Below are 21,499 nucleotides of genomic sequence, written 5' to 3' on the forward strand. Positions count from 1 at the left end.
CTAGTTTCATCAAATGGTTTGAGTATTCGCTAAGGTGTTATGTAAAATACGATTGCATGTAGATTGTATGTATGGTTAAATGTATTGAAAATACAAAAAAAAAACAAATCTGTTAATAGAAATAAAAAAGGATTGTAAACATTTTAATACTAACAGTTTTCTTTACATATGTAATTTCAAAATTAAGATTAAATAGTCGCACAATAATATAAGTTCCAGGATTTTTTTTAAAAACATTTTAAAGGTAGTCATTTAATACTGCAGTTTAAAGCCTTGTTTATTTCTATCTATCCAGAATTAAATTTATTTGGTTTTTTAATACATTCTTGAATGATTTTCTAAATCTTCTGTTTCATTTGGTTTGAAACCCAATTTATTCAATAGTCTGGCAAGCAAATACAAAACCCTCAATAACTCCAAATAACAATTAAACCAAATCAGCAATTTTTTTGTTGTGCATGTCTTTCACAATTTTATTAAATACAATAGGTGTATGGAATATACGGCTTGCGAGCACGACGCACTCGGCAATGCTATATCGAATTACATTGAGTAGTTAGTACAATCATATAAATTATATTAGCGTAGAACCTCGTCAACTCGGTTTTTGCATTAAGCTATCGCTCTGTTTATGCTCTCAGCAACATCAATCCACCCACCGACCAGGAAGATTAGACTAAGTTTAGTAAACATTTAGTAAGCGTCATTAGATTAATATGAATACAAGGTTAGGCAGCAATTCAGGACTGCCATTTGAACCAGATCTGGACGATTGGCGGTTCTGTTGTTTGTGCGTTTGAGTGCGTTTGGTAGGCGGCTTAAGTAAGTGTCTTTTGTAAAATTTACGATTGTATTTGTTTCGTGGTTCACAGAACATTCATGGCCTAATAGTTAGTATATAAATATGTTTGTGTAAAATAATTCCTCAAGCTAGCTGTTTCTGCTAAAGACACATTGTATACATTCACATGATTCAATTTATAAATACATAGAGAACAGAGATTGTTGAAGCGGTAACGTAAAATATATAAAATATCGGTAGCCTTAGCAGAATGTGAATGCTGGAGGGTCGGTCTTCTGCTTTTTCGTTTGGCTCGTTGTTGGTCGGTTGGATTTCCAAGACTGCCGCAGTTCCTTCTGCTCACGCTTGGCGTGGCAAGCTCTCACCGTGGACAGACGTGAATGTTTGATGGTGGATAGTGTGCGTACTTGTTGGCAACTAATCTTCTATATGGCGCGCATATAGAATTGTCCAGTACTTGTTTGTTTTGTTACGGGAGCTTGCCAATCGACCAACCAATGCAGAGCTTGGATGCAACTGGTTTTTGTGGCACCGAACTGCGATTCGATTCGATTCCTCCATTTTGTGTATACTTAAATCTAAAACTACGAAATGGTACATGGAAACACTAAACTAAAATAAAATTTGACCATGGCAGCGGCACTAAACACTTAAAACTTATAAAACAAATTCACGTTCGATTTGGAATTGACCTCCTGTTGCTGTTGTTGCTGCTGCTTCTCATTTTGCTTGGCATTGTAGGCCTGGTTGAGCTGATCAAAGTCCTCCTTGGTCAGCTCAATTGATTCGATCATAGCTACCTTATTGTACCTGGTAAGAAATGTGATTGTTAGAAACTGTATAAACTGCATTTTTTATAGCTTGTTCTGGCATACTTGTCTCTATTGTACTTTTCCCGCATGGCCTGCGTGTTGAGGTCCTTCGCCGATTTGTGGGTTTGACAAAGCTGCAGGACCACAATTTTCATGTCCTCCAGTTTGTAGGTAGTGATCTCCTCCAGCCGCGGCGTCCACATCTCCATGCCCAGAATGTGACGAGCCAATGCAAGTGATGCAGACGACATCAGTGAGGGCAAATATTGCAAATACGTCTCGCCCTCCATCAGCGACAATTCGGATATGTACTGCAGATGGAAAATGAGTTGGACAATCGGTCGATAACTTGTATTTGCCAACAAAACCTACCAGCGTGAGGAACTTCAGTCTCTCGGGCATGTCGCACAGCACCGCGTACGTGTTGATAAAGACATAGGCAGTTGGTGTGCACAGATCAAAGGAGAGAATCTTCAGGATGACCTGCTCCATGCGCAGCACTTGGGCCTTGGTGTAGCTATCGTCAGTGAGGAACACAAACTCACCGACATCTGGAGGATAGATCTCCTCGTATTTACTAGAAAAATAAATTAAAAGTTAATAGAATAATTAAATCATATCAACATTAACTAACAACTAACTACTTTGGGTACCTAAATGACTACTTACGAGGCAATATACATGGCTGCTGTGCCCACCAGCTGCAATTTTGAGCGAACCACCGCCATCAGGCTCAAGAAGCGATCCAGATAGAAGACGGATAGGTAGAGCGTCTCAGTGTCCAGTTTGTACTCCTCGGAAACTTCCACCAGCCAATCAATCAGGATGGAGCGCATATTGTGACTAATGTCTTTCTGCCTGCGCATATAGAGTGGCTTCGGGCGATGGTTCTTCTGCAAAATTCAAACAAAAGATGGAGCCGATTAGTAGGGTCAACAAATTAGCAAGCACTAGCCCATAATTTGTAATTACTAAAGCAAACTTTGCTTAGCCATGGATACTAACACATTCGTTTGGGCATTAAAAGATTCTAATCGTTAACATATTTCGCACAAATTTTTCGTAATGCTTGAGTCGCCGCGCGCAAACAACGTATTTATTTCCATAAAATTGTTTAGTTTGCAGCAAAAAAAAACTGTGGTCTACACTTTACCAGCAATGAATCGACAAATTGATACCTCTTAAACAAAATGTCTTTAATGTTTTGTAAAAAACTTGAGTTCAAGAGACATATATTTTGTTAAATAAGTCAATTACTTGCAATATACTATAGAATTAAAAATACATAACTTAATTTTTCGGGTTAGGGGGTATCATAAATGTCCAAATTCTATGGTCCTGCCTGAGAAGTAAATTCAGTTTAGTCAACTCAAGCGAATCCCATGGGAGGAGTGGCCAGCATACGCGAGCGGATCGAATTTACCAAATTTTTATTTGTTTATTGGTTATTTCGTGGTACGTGAGTCGCATTCGAATTCCCAGGTCAAACGTGAAAATCTTTGCCAAAACGCCTATGTGGGCAATATGTACATTAGGTGTTTATTTAATGGCCGCTTTAACGATTATTGGACACGTCAAGCTCCACGGTTCTGTACAACAAATGGAGGAAAGGTTTAGACCATTTTGCTTTCAATTGAAATGGAATCGTAATTGGTATGAAATCGAGTACGGTTGGTTTTTAAGGTATCCTAAAGTTGTACAGTTATTGCCGAAATTGTATATTCGGCAATTTATGTAAATCAAGAAAAGAAAGTTAAATAAATGGCTAAGATCCATTAAGCATAACCAGAAATGTTATATTCGAAAAGTTTCCAACCCAGAAAGGCTGACTGTTAAACAGAGGCAAACAATAAACAAAGCACCCGGCAACCGGGCAAACAAACTCAACCGGAACTCAAATAAAATACACACTTTTTCTTTTAGGTAAAGGCAGACATTTTTCAGACCTTACAGATCGAACAATATAGCCATTAAATACATATATAGCTGTGTATATTTTGTACAATACCGACAGGATGACGCTCAAAATCGGAATATGCACCAAGCAGGATCTCGACGAGGCGATGAAGCTGCAGAAGCGGGAACAGTACGAGGATGAGCGCAAGCGACGCATCTTCAATGCCAAGCAGCGCCTCTACGGGGTGAGTAGTAATCCGCACAAGTTTTGATGAACCAAATCCTCCAAAGAGTTAAATCGTCCAATAGCTCGACATTGAAATGTTGGATCGCCAAATCCTCGAGAAAAAGAAACAGCAAACAGCGCAAATGGAGTGCGACAAGAAGTACGAGGAGCAGGAGCAGCTGCAGAAGCGCCTGATCTCCGCCCAGGAGAAGGAGCTGGAGAAGAGGCAACGCGTGGTGGACTCGGATCTCAACTACTATCGCTGCCGCTATCAGCGCAAGGAGCAGCGACGCGAATTCGACTTGAATGACCCGGACTTCCTGAAGAAGGCACGTCCAACCCGAGTGGCCGACGATGATATTGCGCTGGGCGTGTCCAGTGCCCAGATTTTTCTGGGCGAGGATCTCTACAATGTTGAGCGAAAGGTGCGGCAGCGGGAACAGCAACGTGCATGGCTGGATCAGCAGGTGCAGGAGCGCAAACGGGCGGAGGAAGCTCGCAAAAAGGCCGACACACTGCAGATGGAGGACGTTGGATGCCGGGACAGACATCTCCAGGAGATGGCCAAGTCCGATCACCAGATGCGTAACCAGGTGATTCAGCGCGTGCGCCAGTTCAACATTAACATGGCCAAGCAGAAGCAACTGGATCGCGAGCGAGAGAAACGCGAGAAACACGAGGATGACATGGCCGAAATCTACAATATGCTGTCCAGCGATATGCTCACCGAAAATCCGGATGTGGCCCAATCGCGTACCGATCCGAACAAGAAGATTGCCTTCATGTATCGCGGCATGACGCCGGAGGAACTTCGCGTGTTCCGCTTGGGCCAGGAGCAGCAGCTCCGCTTGGCCACGCAGCGCAAAACGGAGGCCCAGATGATGGACAAACAGTGGGAGCAGTATGCCATCAACATGGACCGCACCCTGGTGCTCCAACAGATCGAGGATGATCGCCGACGCAAGGCGGAATTCGATGAACTGATGCGAGCCAATTCCAAGTTGGCCGTGGAGCAAGATAAACAGCGCAAGGAAGCCCTTGTGGGTTTGAGCAATGCCGTCTCCGACGATTTTTACGATCAGTTCAACAAGAATTCACGTTAATTATTCTGACAAAGAGTTCCCCCCAATCAATAAAAAGCATATCAAGAATCGGATTACGGTGGCCTGGATGCGATTGGAGAGCTGCCTCGCAACTCGCAGCATGTGGGACAATTTTCCACACGTGTCCAGGTCACATACATTTTGTAAGGAAAATTCTAATGTTCATGTTCAAAGCAAATGACTTCAAATAAATACAAATTATCAAAACGTACTTAACTATCTTACACATATCACTTGATTTCGTGTAACAGAAAACATATAAGAAATGGAACAATTATTATTATTATTAATTATTATTAATAATAAAACATCAAAATATTCATACAGTTTTTCACCAAACACGTCTTAAGTTAATTTAAAATTAGTTCGGTTAAATCCCAGTAAATATAATGCAAATGTAGTAATAACCGATAAGTTTAAGTTACTTAGCAATTGACCAGAAGGGGAATTTTAAATTAAACTTAATTTATGTTAATACTTAAGTTTTAAACAACAATTTATGTATTCTTAAATTTTTTAAAGCCAAAGGATTCTTTAACTAAACCCTATTATTTTAATAAACTTTCATTATTGCTATGCAAACTATTTAAACCAAGTTGCTAAACAAGTAAAAAATATTCTTAACTTTGGCTAATTCAGCAACAAAAGAACCCAAGCAAAACGTGTCAACAATAATTATGACTATTTTCGCTTTTCGCTACCAGGAAAAACATGGCATGGCCACAAGAAAACAACAGCAATTAGCTGCAAGTCAAATTCCATTAGTTCCGAGTGTTCCACGTCTCTCTCGGAAATAGTAAGCAATGCCAATGCACAGCGTCGAAACGAGCAAACCAAGAAGAGTCAATATTACCGACGAAGGATGAGACGCTGGCGAGCGTTTCCCGCCCGATAAACATGTGACGGCGTTTGGAGTAAAAGAGGGAAGAGGGAACGGGAACCGACGGACCCACGAACCCAGAAACACAGGCAGCGTTGCGTGAAGTGAAGGGGAATGCCAATGCCACATTAGGGTGCGACAGGGTCCGTCTTCCTGTTCGCCTACCCCCCCTCCTCCTCCTGGTGAATAGAGAAATTACGTCTGCCTGCGTCTGCACACAAATATGAAATGCACATGGCCAAGGAATAGACAGGGGGTAATAAAAAGAAAACAACGAAAAACCAAGGCACTCAAGGGGACAAACCCTACCAGACGACATTTTTTTTCTTGTGATATCAAGATTTTTTCCTATCTTAACAATCTTGCCTGCATAATGATTTAAAAAAAACTAAGTTAAATGACTGGACTTATTAAAATCAAAACGTATTACTTCTTATTTATTCCCCTCAGCTTTAAATATATCCCTGTTTTTCATTACTTTTTAATTAAATGTCCGTTTTTACTGGCAAAAAGTCATTGCTGGTGGTGTATTCTTTAAGAAATGTTCTATAATTTCATATATATTCTCCAATGAATTGCTTGTGAATTTTTGCAAATGTTTAATCTTTAAAAAGATGACGTAATATACGTACAGCCTAGGGAATTGAAACTCTCGCAATAGTCTTTTTGATCGGACAACTTTATCGGGTGCTTGTGTTCGAATATTGGTCGACTCGATTTTATTGTTACAAATTTACTTGCAATTGAAATTAACATATAAATATAAGAGTAAAACAAATCATTTCTTTATCAAAAGCAATGATTCAATAAAAATCCATTAAGTTAAAAATGGTAGAAGCTTAAACCTCCAAGATATTATAGTAAGTTGTCACATATTTCTTTCCCTTCATATTTTACACACATTTCTTAGTTTTCATAGTGCTGACAGGTAAGTTGATTTAAAGTTATAAAGTAATAAAAAACATTAATTCGTACGGTTGTTGAAGTACGATGTTTAAAGTCGAATTAATTTCGATGAAAATGAAAATTATGAAGTCACTGATATTGCTACCGTATATCCAAAATATTTTCAAGAGTCTTTAACAGAATGGCATTTAAAGAAAAGTCTGACGGACTTACCTCGCTCTCCCGGAAATTCTGGAGTATGTCCATTTGGTACTGGACCACTTCGAAGAACCGTTCGCGATCATTGCGTGGAGGCAGCTCCTTGACTTGTTCACCTGGCGTGGCTCCCGATGCGATGTCGTCGGTTGACTGTATGCTACCAAGAACCGAGCGATCCACGGACATGGGTGACATTAAATCCGTGACGGACATGGGCGTGCCATCCAGATCACAGCCAACTAGCTCCTTTTCCACCCCATCACTGTAGTAAGTTTGAAAGCAGTCAAGTATGTATGATATAACCAGTAACACCAATTAAAACTTACATCTTTACGGCGTATTGGTTTTCTTTATCGGCCATGGAGGCCAATGATTTGCCGGGTGGCGCCACCTGAGTGTCGCAGTTATCCTCGTATACGGAGAAGGTCTTGAACTGCTCCACCACGGGCACCACATTCGATTTCTTGGCGGCATATTCCACGTTTTCATCGACATTGAGGTTCCTTACGTCACGGAAGACTTGCTAAAAAGGAGCGTAAGATAAATAGATTAAAACATGATTAAATTAAAGATTTTAGATGTGTTTGATATTACTAAAAAAAAATATTACAAATTTATAAACAGCTTTGGTATGTGAACCGGAATTTTGTCTACAGGGCACATGGCCTATGCTCTAAGCTTATTGAGTCATGCGAGATGAACGAGTTAAAAATTGATCCCGACTTAATATTATTCAAATATTAAAATGGTGAAAGCATTTTGAAATAACTTTTTTAACCTGCGCATTTTTATAGAGCTGCCAGAACAAGGCTTCTTGATTCCCCTTTCCCGTTGGAAAGATCCTGTTATTTAGTTGCGCGCCTTTCCTTGGCTTCTGATGGTGCGCCTATGTGTGCGTGAGATTGCGGGGGTAATTGCATTTGCTATTGCTTTCCCCTTTGCTCCCCTGATTTGTTGTTGCAGTTTGAAAAAGGCGCGCATTTGCAATGCTTTGGTCTACTTTCTAGGTTAGTTTATAGTTTAGGCGCGGAAATTAGCAAAGGTTATCTCAAAAGAGCAATTGATAAATAAGGAAGAGAGTGGGGGGAGGAGAGCGGGGGAAAAGGAGAGCGAACTACCACCACACACGCACACACACACACCAAGGCGCACTTATGTGAAGATCCCACCACCATAAAACAAAACGGCAGCTGCATTGGAATTAAAGGAAAACGGGAACAGTACTTACCACTTTCCCGGTCGGACGCGGCTTGTTGTTGCCATTGAGCACGGCGAAATTCGACCGCGGCGCAAGCGCATTTTTCTCCGATTTCGCAGCGATTACACCCAGCGGTTGCTTGGCGTTTTTCACTCCGGCCGGAATCGTAACGCCCGGATTCTCCTTGTTGCTAACGTCTTGATGGATATGGAAACTGGCCATCGTGAGCTCCTTTTTGTTCCTTTCTTCGTTTGCTAAGATGGAGTCTTGTCTCGTCTTCTCTTTGTTCCTCTCTTTCGCTAAGCGTCGCTGTTGTTGTTGTTTTTCTTATGCTCGGCGCTCACACCAACACACACTATCACAGGCTCATATGCTCAACGACGCACACATGTATAAGCGAAGGCAAATTTTATCATCAAAAAATTGACGCTTGAATTACACGCACACACACAGTTTTGTACAGAATTCATTTGACTTTCAATTTCTACAGCATTTTGCGTCACGGGAGCGTTGGAATTTGTTTCCTTGTTTTAAATACGCTCGCACGGACTCTTCTATTACTCACTATTTTTAAGCTCCGTACTTGTGTGGATCGCGGCTGAAATTCAATTGCTGGCTTCGTTTGATTTTTTCCCGGTCAACACGTCTTATGAGGGAGATGGCAATATCAGCTTATCGATTAGAAGTGGAGAAACATCGATGCCGTCATCGATGTCATCGATGCCTTTAAAATCATCGATGTTCGGGGGCCAACATCGATGTTTTCCCAGCACTGTCCACTCATTATCATGTTAGGAAATTTATGATCTAAAATGTTAGGAAATTTATGATCTAACATAAAAATGTTAGGAAAACGACTAATTAACATTGCCGTTACAAAATCGAAGATTTTGAATTCCGAACTTTGAACAAAACTGAGCAAAACTATGGATACCGATTCCGGCTCTACGATCGAGGACAATACTAGAGATGCACCGGACATCGTCCTGGGGCAACATCGATGTTTTTCAATCTCCAACTGCGGGCAAGAACCAAGTAAATTGAAAGTATACAAAATATTTTCACTTGAACTATATTGTGTTCAAATTTAATGTTTTTCTATGGTGTAGGATAAATTTCTGAAAAGTAAGTTGTATTTATATAAACTGTATGTACATTTAAATGGAATCGCAGATTTAAATATTATTTGTTTCTAGGAACGTAAAATTTAAATGAAAATTATGAGGATTCGGTATCAAACAGAGGCAAGAAGATTCGATTGTTCGGGACTATTTTAAAAACAAATCTTCTTTATCAACTGCAATGACAATGCTCGCAAACGCTAATGAAAATGATAGCTGTTGATGTCTAACCATTTAGTTGTGTAGAGGATGATGGGTTGTTAGAATTTTATTGAGGGGATCTCGGTTGAAAAGCATCTCTTTGAGATGGCAGTATCTACTTATCGATTATTGTCGGTGCCTATCGATGTGTGCGCTAATGTGATCGTCCAGGCGTTAGGGATTCTTATCGCTTGTGCCAGTGTTGATAGCTTACACAGGGCGGAATATTTAAAACTTAAATCGACTATATCCATCATCTGTCCGTACGTTAAGTTCTACGCAAACAATTCCCATAGCTGTAAAACTATTTGGATGAAACTTTGCAATCTTCTTTTTTTCGCAGGTAATATAAGATGGAAGGCGCCGGATCGCCCTAGTATATCATAAAGCGATTTAAAAATTACGGTTTTAATTTTATTGAAACAATCGGGGAAAAAAAAAAAATATATATATATATATATATATATATATATATATATATATACACGTATAGAAACTTTGACGTCTTAATGAATATTTAATTATTTCAATATCTTCAAGGGTATATAAACTCCTGTTTGCCGAAGTTTGACCTTTTTATTTATTGTGTAAGCTATGCCTGCGACTTTTGAAAATCCAAATTTTTTGGTAATTTTATCGGGGACTTGCACATACTATAAAAGGTGAATCCTTAAAAAAGGTATGGGAAAGTAGAAGAAGTTGCAGTTAAGTGATTTAACAAAATTAAATCAAGTGTTCAGTACTAAAATTTCTTAGTTCTAGCTGCTAAGGCATGCGACTTATTATGACGCAAAAAAAATAGTATTAACAAGGGTAGTTATTTTAAAATTCTAGTGTCTTGCCTTTCCTTTAAATCCTATATATTTAATGCCCATAGAAAGTGTTATTACGGTGGTGATTTTTTGCAATTTAGGGACATCTTCGACTTGTCCTTGGGTTGAATTGTCGAATTTTTCAAAGGTTATGCTCTTTAAGCGCCTTTTCTGGACATAAACGCCTCGAAAGGACACTCGTTCGCCGGCACTGCAGATGCTTATAGCTTGCGCACAGGACAACCCGCCGCAGGACTCCTGGTTTTGGCATTGTCATGGTATCAAGAGCGTAGACTGCAGCGGAAAACGGCAGGCGGCTGATGGACATCACCGTTCGTTGACCCAGTTGCAATCTGGGATGGGAAAGGCATAACAATTTTTGTACCTAGATAACATTCAAAGAAAATAGATTCATATATCCCAAAAATTTTACACCACTGTACCTTTTTAATAATTTTGTACAGCAAACTGAAAGTGTGATATATTGACTGTATTATGTAGTGGTTTTATTAAAAATACAAGGTTTTTCTAAAAAGACTCATTTCCTGTTAGGAAGAACATTTTACTAAATTGTTTCAATTGAGTTTTATGTATTTAGCCTTCCGAAAATAGGCATTGATCGCCATTTATCAATAAGTTTATATATTTGTTCAATCATTTTAATATTGTTTCTATGTACCTATATATTTACCTTAAATATAAATCAAATTTTTTTGAGACTAGTCTGTTGCACCATTATTGATGATTAACCGTAAATATTCAGAATATATGTTTAGTATAAAATTTAGACTAACTGGTTAGGTACCAGGTACATTAGCAATGTGCCTATATACCACATAGGTACCATAATTTTCCCTCTACTAGTTACAATCGCTTGCAGCTAGGGCTCGCGCTCTAAATGCAATTTATATGTATGACTGTGAGTCCTTTGTCCTTCTACCTGGACTTCAAGACCCTGGAGGTCGGTTTGCATTTGTGTTGACTCTGCTTGCGAGAAGCGGTTGTGCAAAACGCATGGAATGTTGGCCAAGACTGCGGATACGTGAGCTGTTTTCCATTATTTGTAGGGATTTTTTGCCTTACTCACACATGGATGTCCATTACGCTCATTGTTTTCGCATTTCAGTAGTTTTCTGATGCAACAATGTTAGTTTCCGGGGCGGCAGTTGCAAGATGTCTTGTGCAGGACAATGCAAAATCTCATACACCTTTCACTTAGTGTCTTAAGGCGATTCAGCTGCTCCAGAAAATTGATTCTTTTCACCCCACAAACAAATTCTAAAGATAAATAATAAAATTATAATTGCAAATCGTTTCTTTTTTGGTACATTTTCCATGAATTTATTCGCCCAATATCATTTTATATATTAAAGGGGAATATAAATAAACAACATTGATTAGTTACAATAAACTTTTATAAAGTGTTAAGGTTTTTAGATTAAATGACCCCTAGTAAATTGTGTATCAACAACAAATATGCAATAAAACAGCACGCACACTTAATAATTTAAATTACTTTTACGAAATATTATGAAAATTTAATTAAATAATCATATACACATGCATCAATATTGTTTTTATTATGTTAAAATGAAAATCAATAAAAAAATGTGCATCTATATAAGTACGTTTAAGTACGTTTATTATTCAATTTAAGTACGTTTTTATTCAATTTAAACTGTGTTGTTTTTTATCAAAAAAAAAAGAACGAAATGCTTTTAATAGATTTTGTTAATATAAGCTAATATTAATTATAAATGTTGAAAAATACATAAAACAGTCACCAAAGACAAATTATCGTTTTGATTGCAAACATTAAAAAAGTCTCTTTTTTATGGCTTTAATGAGTTATACAAATTTTTAAATACTTGTTCGTCGGCCAAAACCATTAAATCACCGATTTAAGTTCTTTCTGTCTGACTACAAGAAATTTTGGGACTTAAATGTGAGCATTTACGGGTAAGTGGGACAGCAGACACATCAGACATTCTCTTTTTTTGGGGGGGGGGCACATTTATTCCGGCGGGAAAAGTTGCCAGCTCAATTTGCTACAGAACTATTGATTGACATCTCACTTGTTGTGGCCAGGATGGGAAATTCGACAGAAGGACAGACTGGCGCCAGTTGGTTTTGCGGCTTTCGGTTAAACAATCGCATCCAGCTAAAATAAAAACGAATTAACCGCAGAGCAGAAACTTTTGACTCGGCCAACCGTTTCTGGGATTGTAGAAGTCACGGCCAGAAACTGAAAATGAAACTTAAACATGGGGCAGCCGCAGAAAGTTTTAATCGCCGGGCAGACCATGGCCACCAGGGGGTTCAATCCAGACTCCGGATTGGGGACCATCTAATGGGGATTAAAGTGTTTCTATTTGTCAGGAAAACCACTTTGGCAACTACGCATTGCAAGTAAACTTCCATGCTAGTTGGTTGATTTTGAAAAACAACTTGAACTCTTACCTCTTTAATTTTACTATTTAGAATTAGCTTGCTATGTAAGTGCAATGTATCAGTGTAAATTCGAGATTGTTGTATCTGATTATTTGAGTCACTGGCAAAACTTAGACATTTTTAAACATCTTTTGTATCTTGTAGTATTTATTTTTATTTTAACAAAAATAAATAAAATCGTTTGAATACTTTTTTTGATCTAGTACTTTGTTACAAGACTTTAATACTCTCTTAACAGGGTCAAAAACATTGATATTGCAAATTTGGATAAAGTTCTAAGTACATACACAATTTAATTATCAAACCAAATTGTTTTTTGACCAATCAAATAATGTTCTTCATATAAAAAGTAAAGATAATTAAACTACATTTATGTAGGTATTAATATAAAAAATAAATTAAATTGTTTAAAAATGATTGTTAACTAGCAATTGGTCAAAGCACCAAAAGATCTTTAAAAATTTGAATTTGATTTGGTATTGGTTTAGTATATTTAACTTAAATTAAATTAAAAAAATTGTAGATTATTATAAATCAACTGGACGAGATAAAACTATTAAATGTATCGCCAATCTGCCTGTCAAGATTGGCGATTGTAAATCGCTTATCTGGTTTTTCCATACACTTATTAAAATTCACTACGTGTATGCTAATATATCTGGACTCAGTGAACCGTGCTCAGTGCGTGTCGAAGTGTGAAAATGTGGCCATAAACCATCGCAAATCCCATCACTCTCGCTCGAAGACCAATTCAAACCGATGAAACTGTGTGCTGTGTGCCAGCCAAGTTAAAATAATTACTTATTAATGTGAGTAATAGCGCCGAACCGTGGGGAACACTACGAACAGGCTGTGGGTCGGTTTTTGCGATTTCAGTTCGAAATAATCGTGATTAATGGCCGTGATTGCCGGCAGGTGACAGCAGTTAGCGGACTGGGTCCTTCAAGGGTCCTGCGGATGGGGGGCGTCTCGCAGGGCAACGGAAAATGACTTAAAAGTCTATTAAACATTTCCCAAGGACACTCTGGTTGGCTTTGCCCCTCCTGTTGCCATATATTTTTCACAATTCACGCAACTCCAGCGAAGCGCAATAAAAATTTATGCTCAATTAATCTCGGCAAGCTGAATTTTGGGGAAGGGGCAAATTATCGATCATCTATTCCCCGGACAATTTTAATTCAATGCTATGCCCCACCAAGCAGTGGACCCTGTTCGACGGAAATCTCTGCAAAATTAGCGACATTTGATGGGTTGTAATTACATTAAGACCGGAAAATTCGACACCCGGATTTGGGATAGGAAAAGCCAAACTGTAAATGAGGGTATCAAAACGTTGATGATTCTAAACAGAAATTGTTAATGGTTATACTTCAGTCCGAATTGCCCAATTTATTAGTTTTGAAAATCATATTCAATTCCATCTATAACTAGTTTGCAATAACTAAAGTTTATTCAGGAAAGCTAAGAATTCATATTAACATACATTTTAGTAAAGTGATAAAAAAATGGAATAGTAAAAAAAATAATCGACTATTGAATTCTAAATAATATACTTAATATTTAAGTTAAATTTAAAATAATAATTTTATATACAATGCGTACTTAACTACTTTCGTTATTATTGTATACTTTTGGTAATGTTGAAAATATTAGGTTTTAATAGTTCCCATGTGTTTTAAATCTAAATAAATTCCGAAAATAGTAAAAAAAAAAACGACTTGGAAAGGTAACTTTAATTTTAAAAGCCTTGCGATAATAACTTGACAATAAATTAAAATTATGTTTTTTGAATATCCAAAGATAAATTGTTTTGTTACATACTACATTTCAAACTTACAAACTTGAGTAATTAGAAATATTGAATATTTTCCCTCCGTGTGCACTTACATATGTCATCCTTTGATCCCAGCTTTCGCTGACTAATCCACCAATGACATTAAGTGGGTAGCTTTGCAGGTGTCAAGTTATTTACTTAGTATTAATTTCCTCTGCCACTGTACTTGACTGAATCCTTTGGATTATGGAATTGTCAGAGTGCGAATTTGAGCATTAAGCTCCTTGTCCATCGCTGATGCACTTTCCCCTCCAGTAAAAGCGCAAAGAAAACGCTGCAAAAGCGCATGGAACAACAAAAAAGAACTTCATTTAATTGGATTTTTTATTTTGGCTCTGCTGCCAAGGACTTGCAGAGCGTATCAACGGCCAGAAGCATCAGTTGTCCTGCCCAACGCTGCTCAAAAGAAAATATTTGGCAGTGAAAAGTCCGCGGAGTGAGAGCGTGTCCCTTCGAGTCCTTCGACAGGCGACGCAGGACAAAAGCACCGCCCGAAGCGCATTTTCTGCTTTTCCCCACATCGGCTTTTAAGTTGAGCTAGGAATTTCTTAAAGCAATGCAGTTGAATTTCCCGAATCTCTGGGATTACAACAAGCAAAGCTAGAAAGACCCCAGTCTAAAAATGGTGAAATAAAGGCACTTTTTTTTTAGTATTTGTTTAAAAAATGGTGTGAAAATTTAAGAATAAACCAAACTATTTCATTAACTTTTTAATAGAAATATTAAAGTTCAGAGAAAAAGAAAGATAGCTAGTTACACTGCTTAAAGTTATATATATTTAATAATTTATTTGAATATTTTCATATGTTACGCAGGCAAAAAAAAATGATTAAAAATGTTCAAATATCTTTATTAGTCAAATTAATACCTACATGGGAGATATTTACATAAAGCAATCAAAGGCAGAGAATAGAATGGTGTCCTATTTTGGACCCATTTTCCGGTAGTCCAATTACAAACGGGGTCAAAATCCTGTGGAGTGGAGTTCGAGAACTGTTTCAGCGAAATGAAAAACCCAAAGTTTCGCCCAACTTTTTAGGGGGGGGACCGCCGCAGAAAGGGTGAAATTGTTACGAGTAGATGGCAGGCAAATAATAATAATAATAATAATAATAGCAATAACCAAAATAAAGCTTCGAATAAAAGTTGCTTAGGGTTTTGTTGGCCCTTTTTTTGCGGGCTGCCTCTTGAAATTGTCGCCGAGATTATTGTTGTTATTTGTGATGTTTCTGTTGCATACAGTTGATAATTTGTTCAGAAGTTCGAGTTGCCACTTTGTTGGCCAGAACGAAAATGGCAGCAAGGGAAATTCCCTTTTACTCTTGCCATCCTGCAGATTTGAGCTTGGGTCCATTTTGTTTCTGGGGCAAAACAAAATGTTGATGCCTTTTCTTTATCAACTCACCTGCAGAAGCCGTATTTCTTCATCTGGCTTTCATTTCGAGCCACTCGAGTCCTGCTTTTCCATTTTCTTATCCTTCACAGTCCTTTTGCTTTCTAGCCATTTCTCCACTTGAGTCCTGAAGGTTGTTCAAAAGTCCTTAAACCGTTGATGAACTGAACACCTGAACGAGGAGCAGGTGGGCTTAGAGTTACTTCTGACCATAAACGAACTGCATTCTTGGACTATTTATTCGGTGCTGCTACTTTGTTAAACATTTTAATTGAAAGGTACATATGTACATATTTTCAATTGATTTGATTGCTCTTTTACTTATTGGAAGCAGATGCTTCAAAGTGAAAGAAATTTTTTAAATTGTGAATTTACACACATATTAATTGGTTCCAGGGTGACCCCTTGATATTTTGTTAGGAAACTTATTTTTGTGCTAAGCAATTGAGGAAAATAACTTAGTATTAACTAAAATAAAATGTTTGGTAAAGTAGGTTTTAAGGAATCAATTTTTTTTTGTTTTCTATTTGTATTTGAGCTTTAATTTTTTTTAACTTTTTAATTCAATAAATTGTGTTTTGTTTATATTTTTTTAATACTGTATAATATAATAATAATTTTATACTGTGAAAAGAAATGTAACAAGACACCATTAAGTTTAGGCTCGTTATCTATATTTTTGAATTTAAAAGTGGTAGTTAGTCTTTTAACTGGTTTGTAATACCAGAAAGCAAGGTACCATATTTTTAGAAAGCCCTCGTATTATTGAGCCCCATTTAAACATCCTTGTAATGCTCAAGTTAGTAGTGCCGATTAACGCTCGGTGGAACTAAATTGTCAAAATTTCGACGACTTAAACACATTAACAGCCGTGTGGATGGCGTTCTAACAGCGTAAGAGAAACTAACAGCGAGCTTTTGGGCCAACATTACTCCCCCTCATAATTTAAAACCACGCCAAATAGCGCCAAATTGCGAAGATGTTTTATCGCCGAATGATATCCGTTCGTCACCACGCATTCATCATAAACAATACGTATGCGTACACCACCCAACTGCCGTGTTGCTTGTAAATTTATGACATCATTTGCAAATCGTCATGTTTTCTTATCGGGGCTCTAAAAATAACGCCCTTAGATTTATATTTGCGCAGGGATTTGCTGGGATGTCTTCAATCTCCTGCGCAAATAAGCCAAGGCTGAAAGACCTCTAACAAACAAACAAATATAGGCTAAAAGGCGTCAAGCGTTGTGCAAACGAATCCCACTAGCGCTGATTGGTTGTTTTTCGAGCTCTTAACTTTTAATCAAAGATACACCTTTCTATCTCCTCATTTCCACTTCTCGGTTAGTATTCTATTTCTATTCGTATTGAGAAAATCTCAGGCAGGCGAATCGAAAGTTTCGCTTTTTGTATACAATTCCATTTAACTACTTGATGCTTTCGAAACTTAAACTAGTTGGCAAACAAATGCAATGTTAGCGTTTTTGAAGGGGTATTAAATTCTTCTTGTCGTGACTGGCGGAAACTACTTATTTGACTGTAATTAAAGAACAACAATTACTGCCAAACTTTAAAACTTTTTAACGAGACTTTAGTGAGCTTATTAACAAATATAAGTTGCTTTGACTGCCTAAAAGGCTTCACGGTAAGAATTCAAAATTTATTTTAGTTTCCAAGCTAATTTATAGGTATTTAATAATGACTTTTTAAATCAAAAATATTTCATAATTTTAAACCTTAGTTATTAAAAGCAAAAAAGAAGTCTAAACTTGTAAAATATTTGAAACATTAAATAAACTTGGACAGAAATTTAATGAAAATAAATAAGGAATTAATGTAATTTAACTTTAGGATAGCAACTAAAATTACTGTACACGCTTTGGATTCATTTATCGTATTTTAAGTATAATATGCAATTCATATGAACAATTTATATAAATATAGTCTGCGAAAATAACCTTTGGATAAGTTCAAATGTATTAAAAAAATAAATATAATATCAGACCAGCTGCACCGAAATACATTCTCCGACAACAATAGATGGTAGTCTTAGGGTTCGTTGCGACAAATGATGGAAATGCGACGTGTCTTCGGCACCGGCGTGCCCTGGAACTCGGATTGTTCCTTGGCCAGGATCTCGTGCGTGAAATTGTAGCGAGCCGTGTGGCTCATTATGTACAAGGAGCGACGTGGCAGCAGCAGATCTGCGTAGAAGTTGTTCTCCAGCGACGCCTTCGGCTGATGGCGATAAGCTGCATCGGGCTCTGACCCCTTGGATTCCGATTCCGGCTCTGCTGCAGCAGTGCCCGATGATTTCTGCTGGTAACGCTGGGCATCCGTGCGCACAAGTCGCATGACACTGTCACTTAGCAAGCTTATCCCAGAGATTGTGTTGCCACAGTACTAACAAGGGAAAAAGATTGCATTGCATATTAGTTTGTGACATAAATTATTCAATGGTTTTCTTTGTTGCTAAAAGGCTGACAGAAGTTAGAAAATAGGAGTGTGCTATCTACAAATTTTAGGCTGATTGGCCTTATATTTTTTTCAGTTGTTCGTAAATGCTAGGAAAAGGTTGCTTGCGGAAGAAAATTTAAGGGACAAAGACAATTCATTTAATGCTAGCACATAATAATAAATTAACAATATAATTAAATAACAAAACATGACTTTAAATAGAAAACACCAAAGTTCAAGTTCTTTTTTACAAATAAGGGTTTAACAAATAATTAATATTTTTTTCAGCTTTACCAAGAAATTGGGGATGGTGTACATTTAGTTTATCAACTTATTCAATTTTAATATAGCTGCTTATTCAAATGACATGTATTCTTGCATGGAATATCTTAAAGACCAAGAAAGACATGTAAGTCTAATATGCCATATATCTCTCAAAAAGCGAATATCTAGATAATCTTATTTGTAGATTAATTTAATAAAAAATGTTTATGATACATGAAAATTATGTTTCTCAACTTACACGGGTGCTATCCACGTGGGGCTTTATAACGCCATCAGGCGCCAAATCCAGGATGTGGACGTAGGGCATAATGGCACCATCGAAGGCGACTTGGCGCACGCGTTCCAGTATTTCTCGATTTTGGGGGAACCACTTCTTGCGCTCCGTCTCCCGGAATCCGTGAATGGCCTGCAAGTAAGTAAATCCCATCTTGAACACTATATATATACATCAGTATATGATCTCTACCCACATCGTCCCAGTGATCGAATTCGTAGCGCAGTCGGCTTATATAGGGTTCGATTTCCTCATGAAGCTGCTGCTCCTCCGTTTCACTGATGAAGTCCGTGATGATGCGCATGTGCTGCCGGAATTCCTGCTGCTCTTTTTCGGGCCATTTCCCCAAATATGCGGTTAAATTTGCCTGTTTGCTGCTGTTTTCAACCGCTAAAAGTGATTTACAAAGAATAAATCCTTTATTTGCCATTTAATCAAGTTTTTATTATTTCTACATACCCTGTCGATGACAACGTCTCAAAATCTGTCTTATAGGCGAGCATTTACTCAGGATTATCATTTCTCAGGTAAATTTAATGTTTTGAAAGTTACGTGCAATTGCAAAAAATTCCGACAAACAGCTGTTTGATAATGGCCAGGCGTTGCCACCCCGTCGATTGTCATTAGCTGTCACCGATATCTGTTATCAGTTATCGGCCGTTAATTTCAAAAATTGCCTTGTGCAATAAAATATTCTGCCACTCAGCAATGCAATTACTTTTAATTGTCATTTAATTTGATCTTGTTTCTAGATATTTTTCCACTCCTTTGGCTAAATAAATATATGCTTTTTTACATGCGCTGCGCCATAGGCGCTTTTGAATTTTTTATTTTCTTTTGCTTTTAACAGTGGCCTGCACACACATACACACCTTTGTAGAAATTGTGTAATAAAACCATCAACCATTCTTTTGCTTTTGTTTTTAAGCTTTTTCAACGCGTATTCGTACAGTTTCACAATTGTTCGAAAGCCTGTTGCCGACAGCACGGAAATGGAGTGGGTGAATCCAGTGGGTTTGTTGGAATAATTTTCATTTTCGACAGTTGTTACCCATTCAAGGATGCACCGGAAAGGAATTCAAATTAATCCGGCTATTCTACATCCTTAACATAATGCATGCGTCCGCAAAATTGTTTTATTTAATATTTGTGGATTTGATTTAAAACTTTAACGTAATTTACCTCTTAAAATATAAAAAAGCTTTTTAAGTACAAAAATTGTAAACGTAGAAGCAACATTGATGGAACAAACGCTGCAATTTCGTCACTTTCCCTTGGGAACCAATTACATTTTCACCTTCCTCTCTGAGCACTGAAAAATTTACGACCCAAAATCCACATTGCCATCAGAGGAAATTTATTGGAAATATGGGTACACAACGTGCCACCAAAAATGAATAGAAATTCGGGTAGAAAAAAAAAGTCGAATGAAAAACAAAGGCAATTTGTGAGAGACCCAAAAGAGAAGGACGCCAGCGAAGTGCATAAAAGCAGAGGGGCGAGCAACAATTGAGCGGAAAGTTGGTTGGGGATTTTAAAACCATTTGCCGAACCGACCGCAAAGTGATTTAATCAATGCAAATGACGGGAGCGATGTGCCCATGCGCCGACATAAAGCGTTAATGGAATTTCTACCGGGGGGGCTCGGCTCTAGAATCCCAATCCCATCCACCCCCCACAACAAAACAACCCATCATTTCAGACTGTTTTCCCGTGCGTTGGTGTGTAAATGATAAATGAGGGCCACTGTCGGTGGCTCCGCGTGCAACTGTTCCGGCCGGAATAACTGGCAACACCAGCCCAGGTCCAGGTCCAGGTCCAGGTCTAGTACACCACGAACACCACCGACACCATCGACACCCGACACCACAATGGACCATTAGGTGCTACCAGTGTCCTTTTTTGTGCGTCCTTTTTTTGCGGCCCCAAAAAGTGCCTCCTTAACCATGGCATCGCCAGGATAACAGCGACTATTGTTTTGTCCTTGCCCATCTATTGTTGCCACGGCCGTCCTTTGAAGTCGCAAGATGAATATTGCTTGGCATCCAGGAGACATCAGTTATATAGACTCCTATTACAACTGAAGTACGTGGAGTGCTTCGCTCACGACTTTTATTATTAGCTTTGCGATATTTAAGACGACCCTTGAAGTGGACAATAAAACATGCAAACAATTTGCAGGGAAAGTTGCAGGGAAAGTTGATCGAAACGAACACAATTGATTAAATTAAACACATTTAATGAAACTGTTTACGTAAGTTAATTTAATCAAGTTTAACAACAAATGTAAAACTAATAAAACGTTTACCTGTAGTGCAAAATAGGCTATCCTCATAAGAAGTAAAACCTTAAACAGAAAACAAAATAAGTAAAACTTAATTTTGGATTTAATAAATTTAAGCAATATAAAAAAATTTTAAAAATGTTTTGAACGTTAACCGGAAACTACCCATAGCAATATTTAACTTTTATTTAAATTCGAGTTCTGACCCAAAAAATTGTCAGAAATTTTATTTATATGAGATTTTACATTTAAATATTAAATAAAATTTCAAAATATTTAATGCTTACTGAGTTTATTAATTATTAATGATATTACTATTTATTTCATAAATTCCTAACGCACAGTACTTCTCTACTGAAATTTT

The 21,499-nt window shown here is 37.7% G+C and overlaps 3 protein-coding genes across 5 annotated transcripts; 1 reads left to right on the forward strand and 2 right to left on the reverse strand.

The window, feature by feature from the left end:
• Positions 1–829: 829 nt before the first annotated feature.
• Positions 830–8,667, reverse strand: LOC108142655 (G2/mitotic-specific cyclin-A). The gene is made up of 7 exons (XM_017266656.2): positions 8,052–8,667; positions 7,150–7,346; positions 6,839–7,085; positions 2,284–2,507; positions 1,987–2,191; positions 1,678–1,925; positions 830–1,612 (listed from the first exon to the last, which is right to left on the reverse strand). The coding sequence occupies exons 1-7, from the start codon at positions 8,241–8,243 to the stop codon at positions 1,453–1,455; spliced, it is 1,473 nt and encodes a 490-aa protein (XP_017122145.1). The 5' UTR covers positions 8,244–8,667; the 3' UTR covers positions 830–1,452.
• LOC108142656 (RIB43A-like with coiled-coils protein 2) lies at positions 3,468–5,369 on the forward strand. 3 transcript variants are annotated; one of them, XM_041708110.1, is made up of 3 exons: positions 3,468–3,537; positions 3,629–3,755; positions 3,820–5,369. In XM_041708110.1, the coding sequence occupies exons 2-3, from the start codon at positions 3,630–3,632 to the stop codon at positions 4,837–4,839; spliced, it is 1,146 nt and encodes a 381-aa protein (XP_041564044.1). In that variant the 5' UTR covers positions 3,468–3,537; position 3,629; the 3' UTR covers positions 4,840–5,369. The 3 variants fall into 3 exon arrangements, with proteins under 3 accessions (XP_041564044.1, XP_017122147.1, XP_017122146.1); XM_017266658.2 differs by having other exon boundaries at positions 3,499–3,537; positions 3,601–3,755; XM_017266657.2 differs by having other exon boundaries at positions 3,508–3,755; positions 3,820–5,368.
• A 9,005-nt stretch (positions 8,668–17,672) lies between the features above and the next one.
• LOC108142240 (alpha-ketoglutarate-dependent dioxygenase alkB homolog 7, mitochondrial) lies at positions 17,673–19,444 on the reverse strand. The gene is made up of 4 exons (XM_017265958.2): positions 19,311–19,444; positions 19,048–19,241; positions 18,816–18,983; positions 17,673–18,238 (listed from the first exon to the last, which is right to left on the reverse strand). The coding sequence occupies exons 1-4, from the start codon at positions 19,369–19,371 to the stop codon at positions 17,885–17,887; spliced, it is 777 nt and encodes a 258-aa protein (XP_017121447.1). The 5' UTR covers positions 19,372–19,444; the 3' UTR covers positions 17,673–17,884.
• Between the last annotated feature and the right edge of the window lie 2,055 nt (positions 19,445–21,499).

Source organism: Drosophila elegans, unplaced genomic scaffold (genome assembly GCF_018152505.1).
Source record: "Drosophila elegans isolate 14027-0461.03 unplaced genomic scaffold, ASM1815250v1 contig_208, whole genome shotgun sequence".
NCBI classification, from domain to species: domain Eukaryota; kingdom Metazoa; phylum Arthropoda; class Insecta; order Diptera; family Drosophilidae; genus Drosophila; species Drosophila elegans.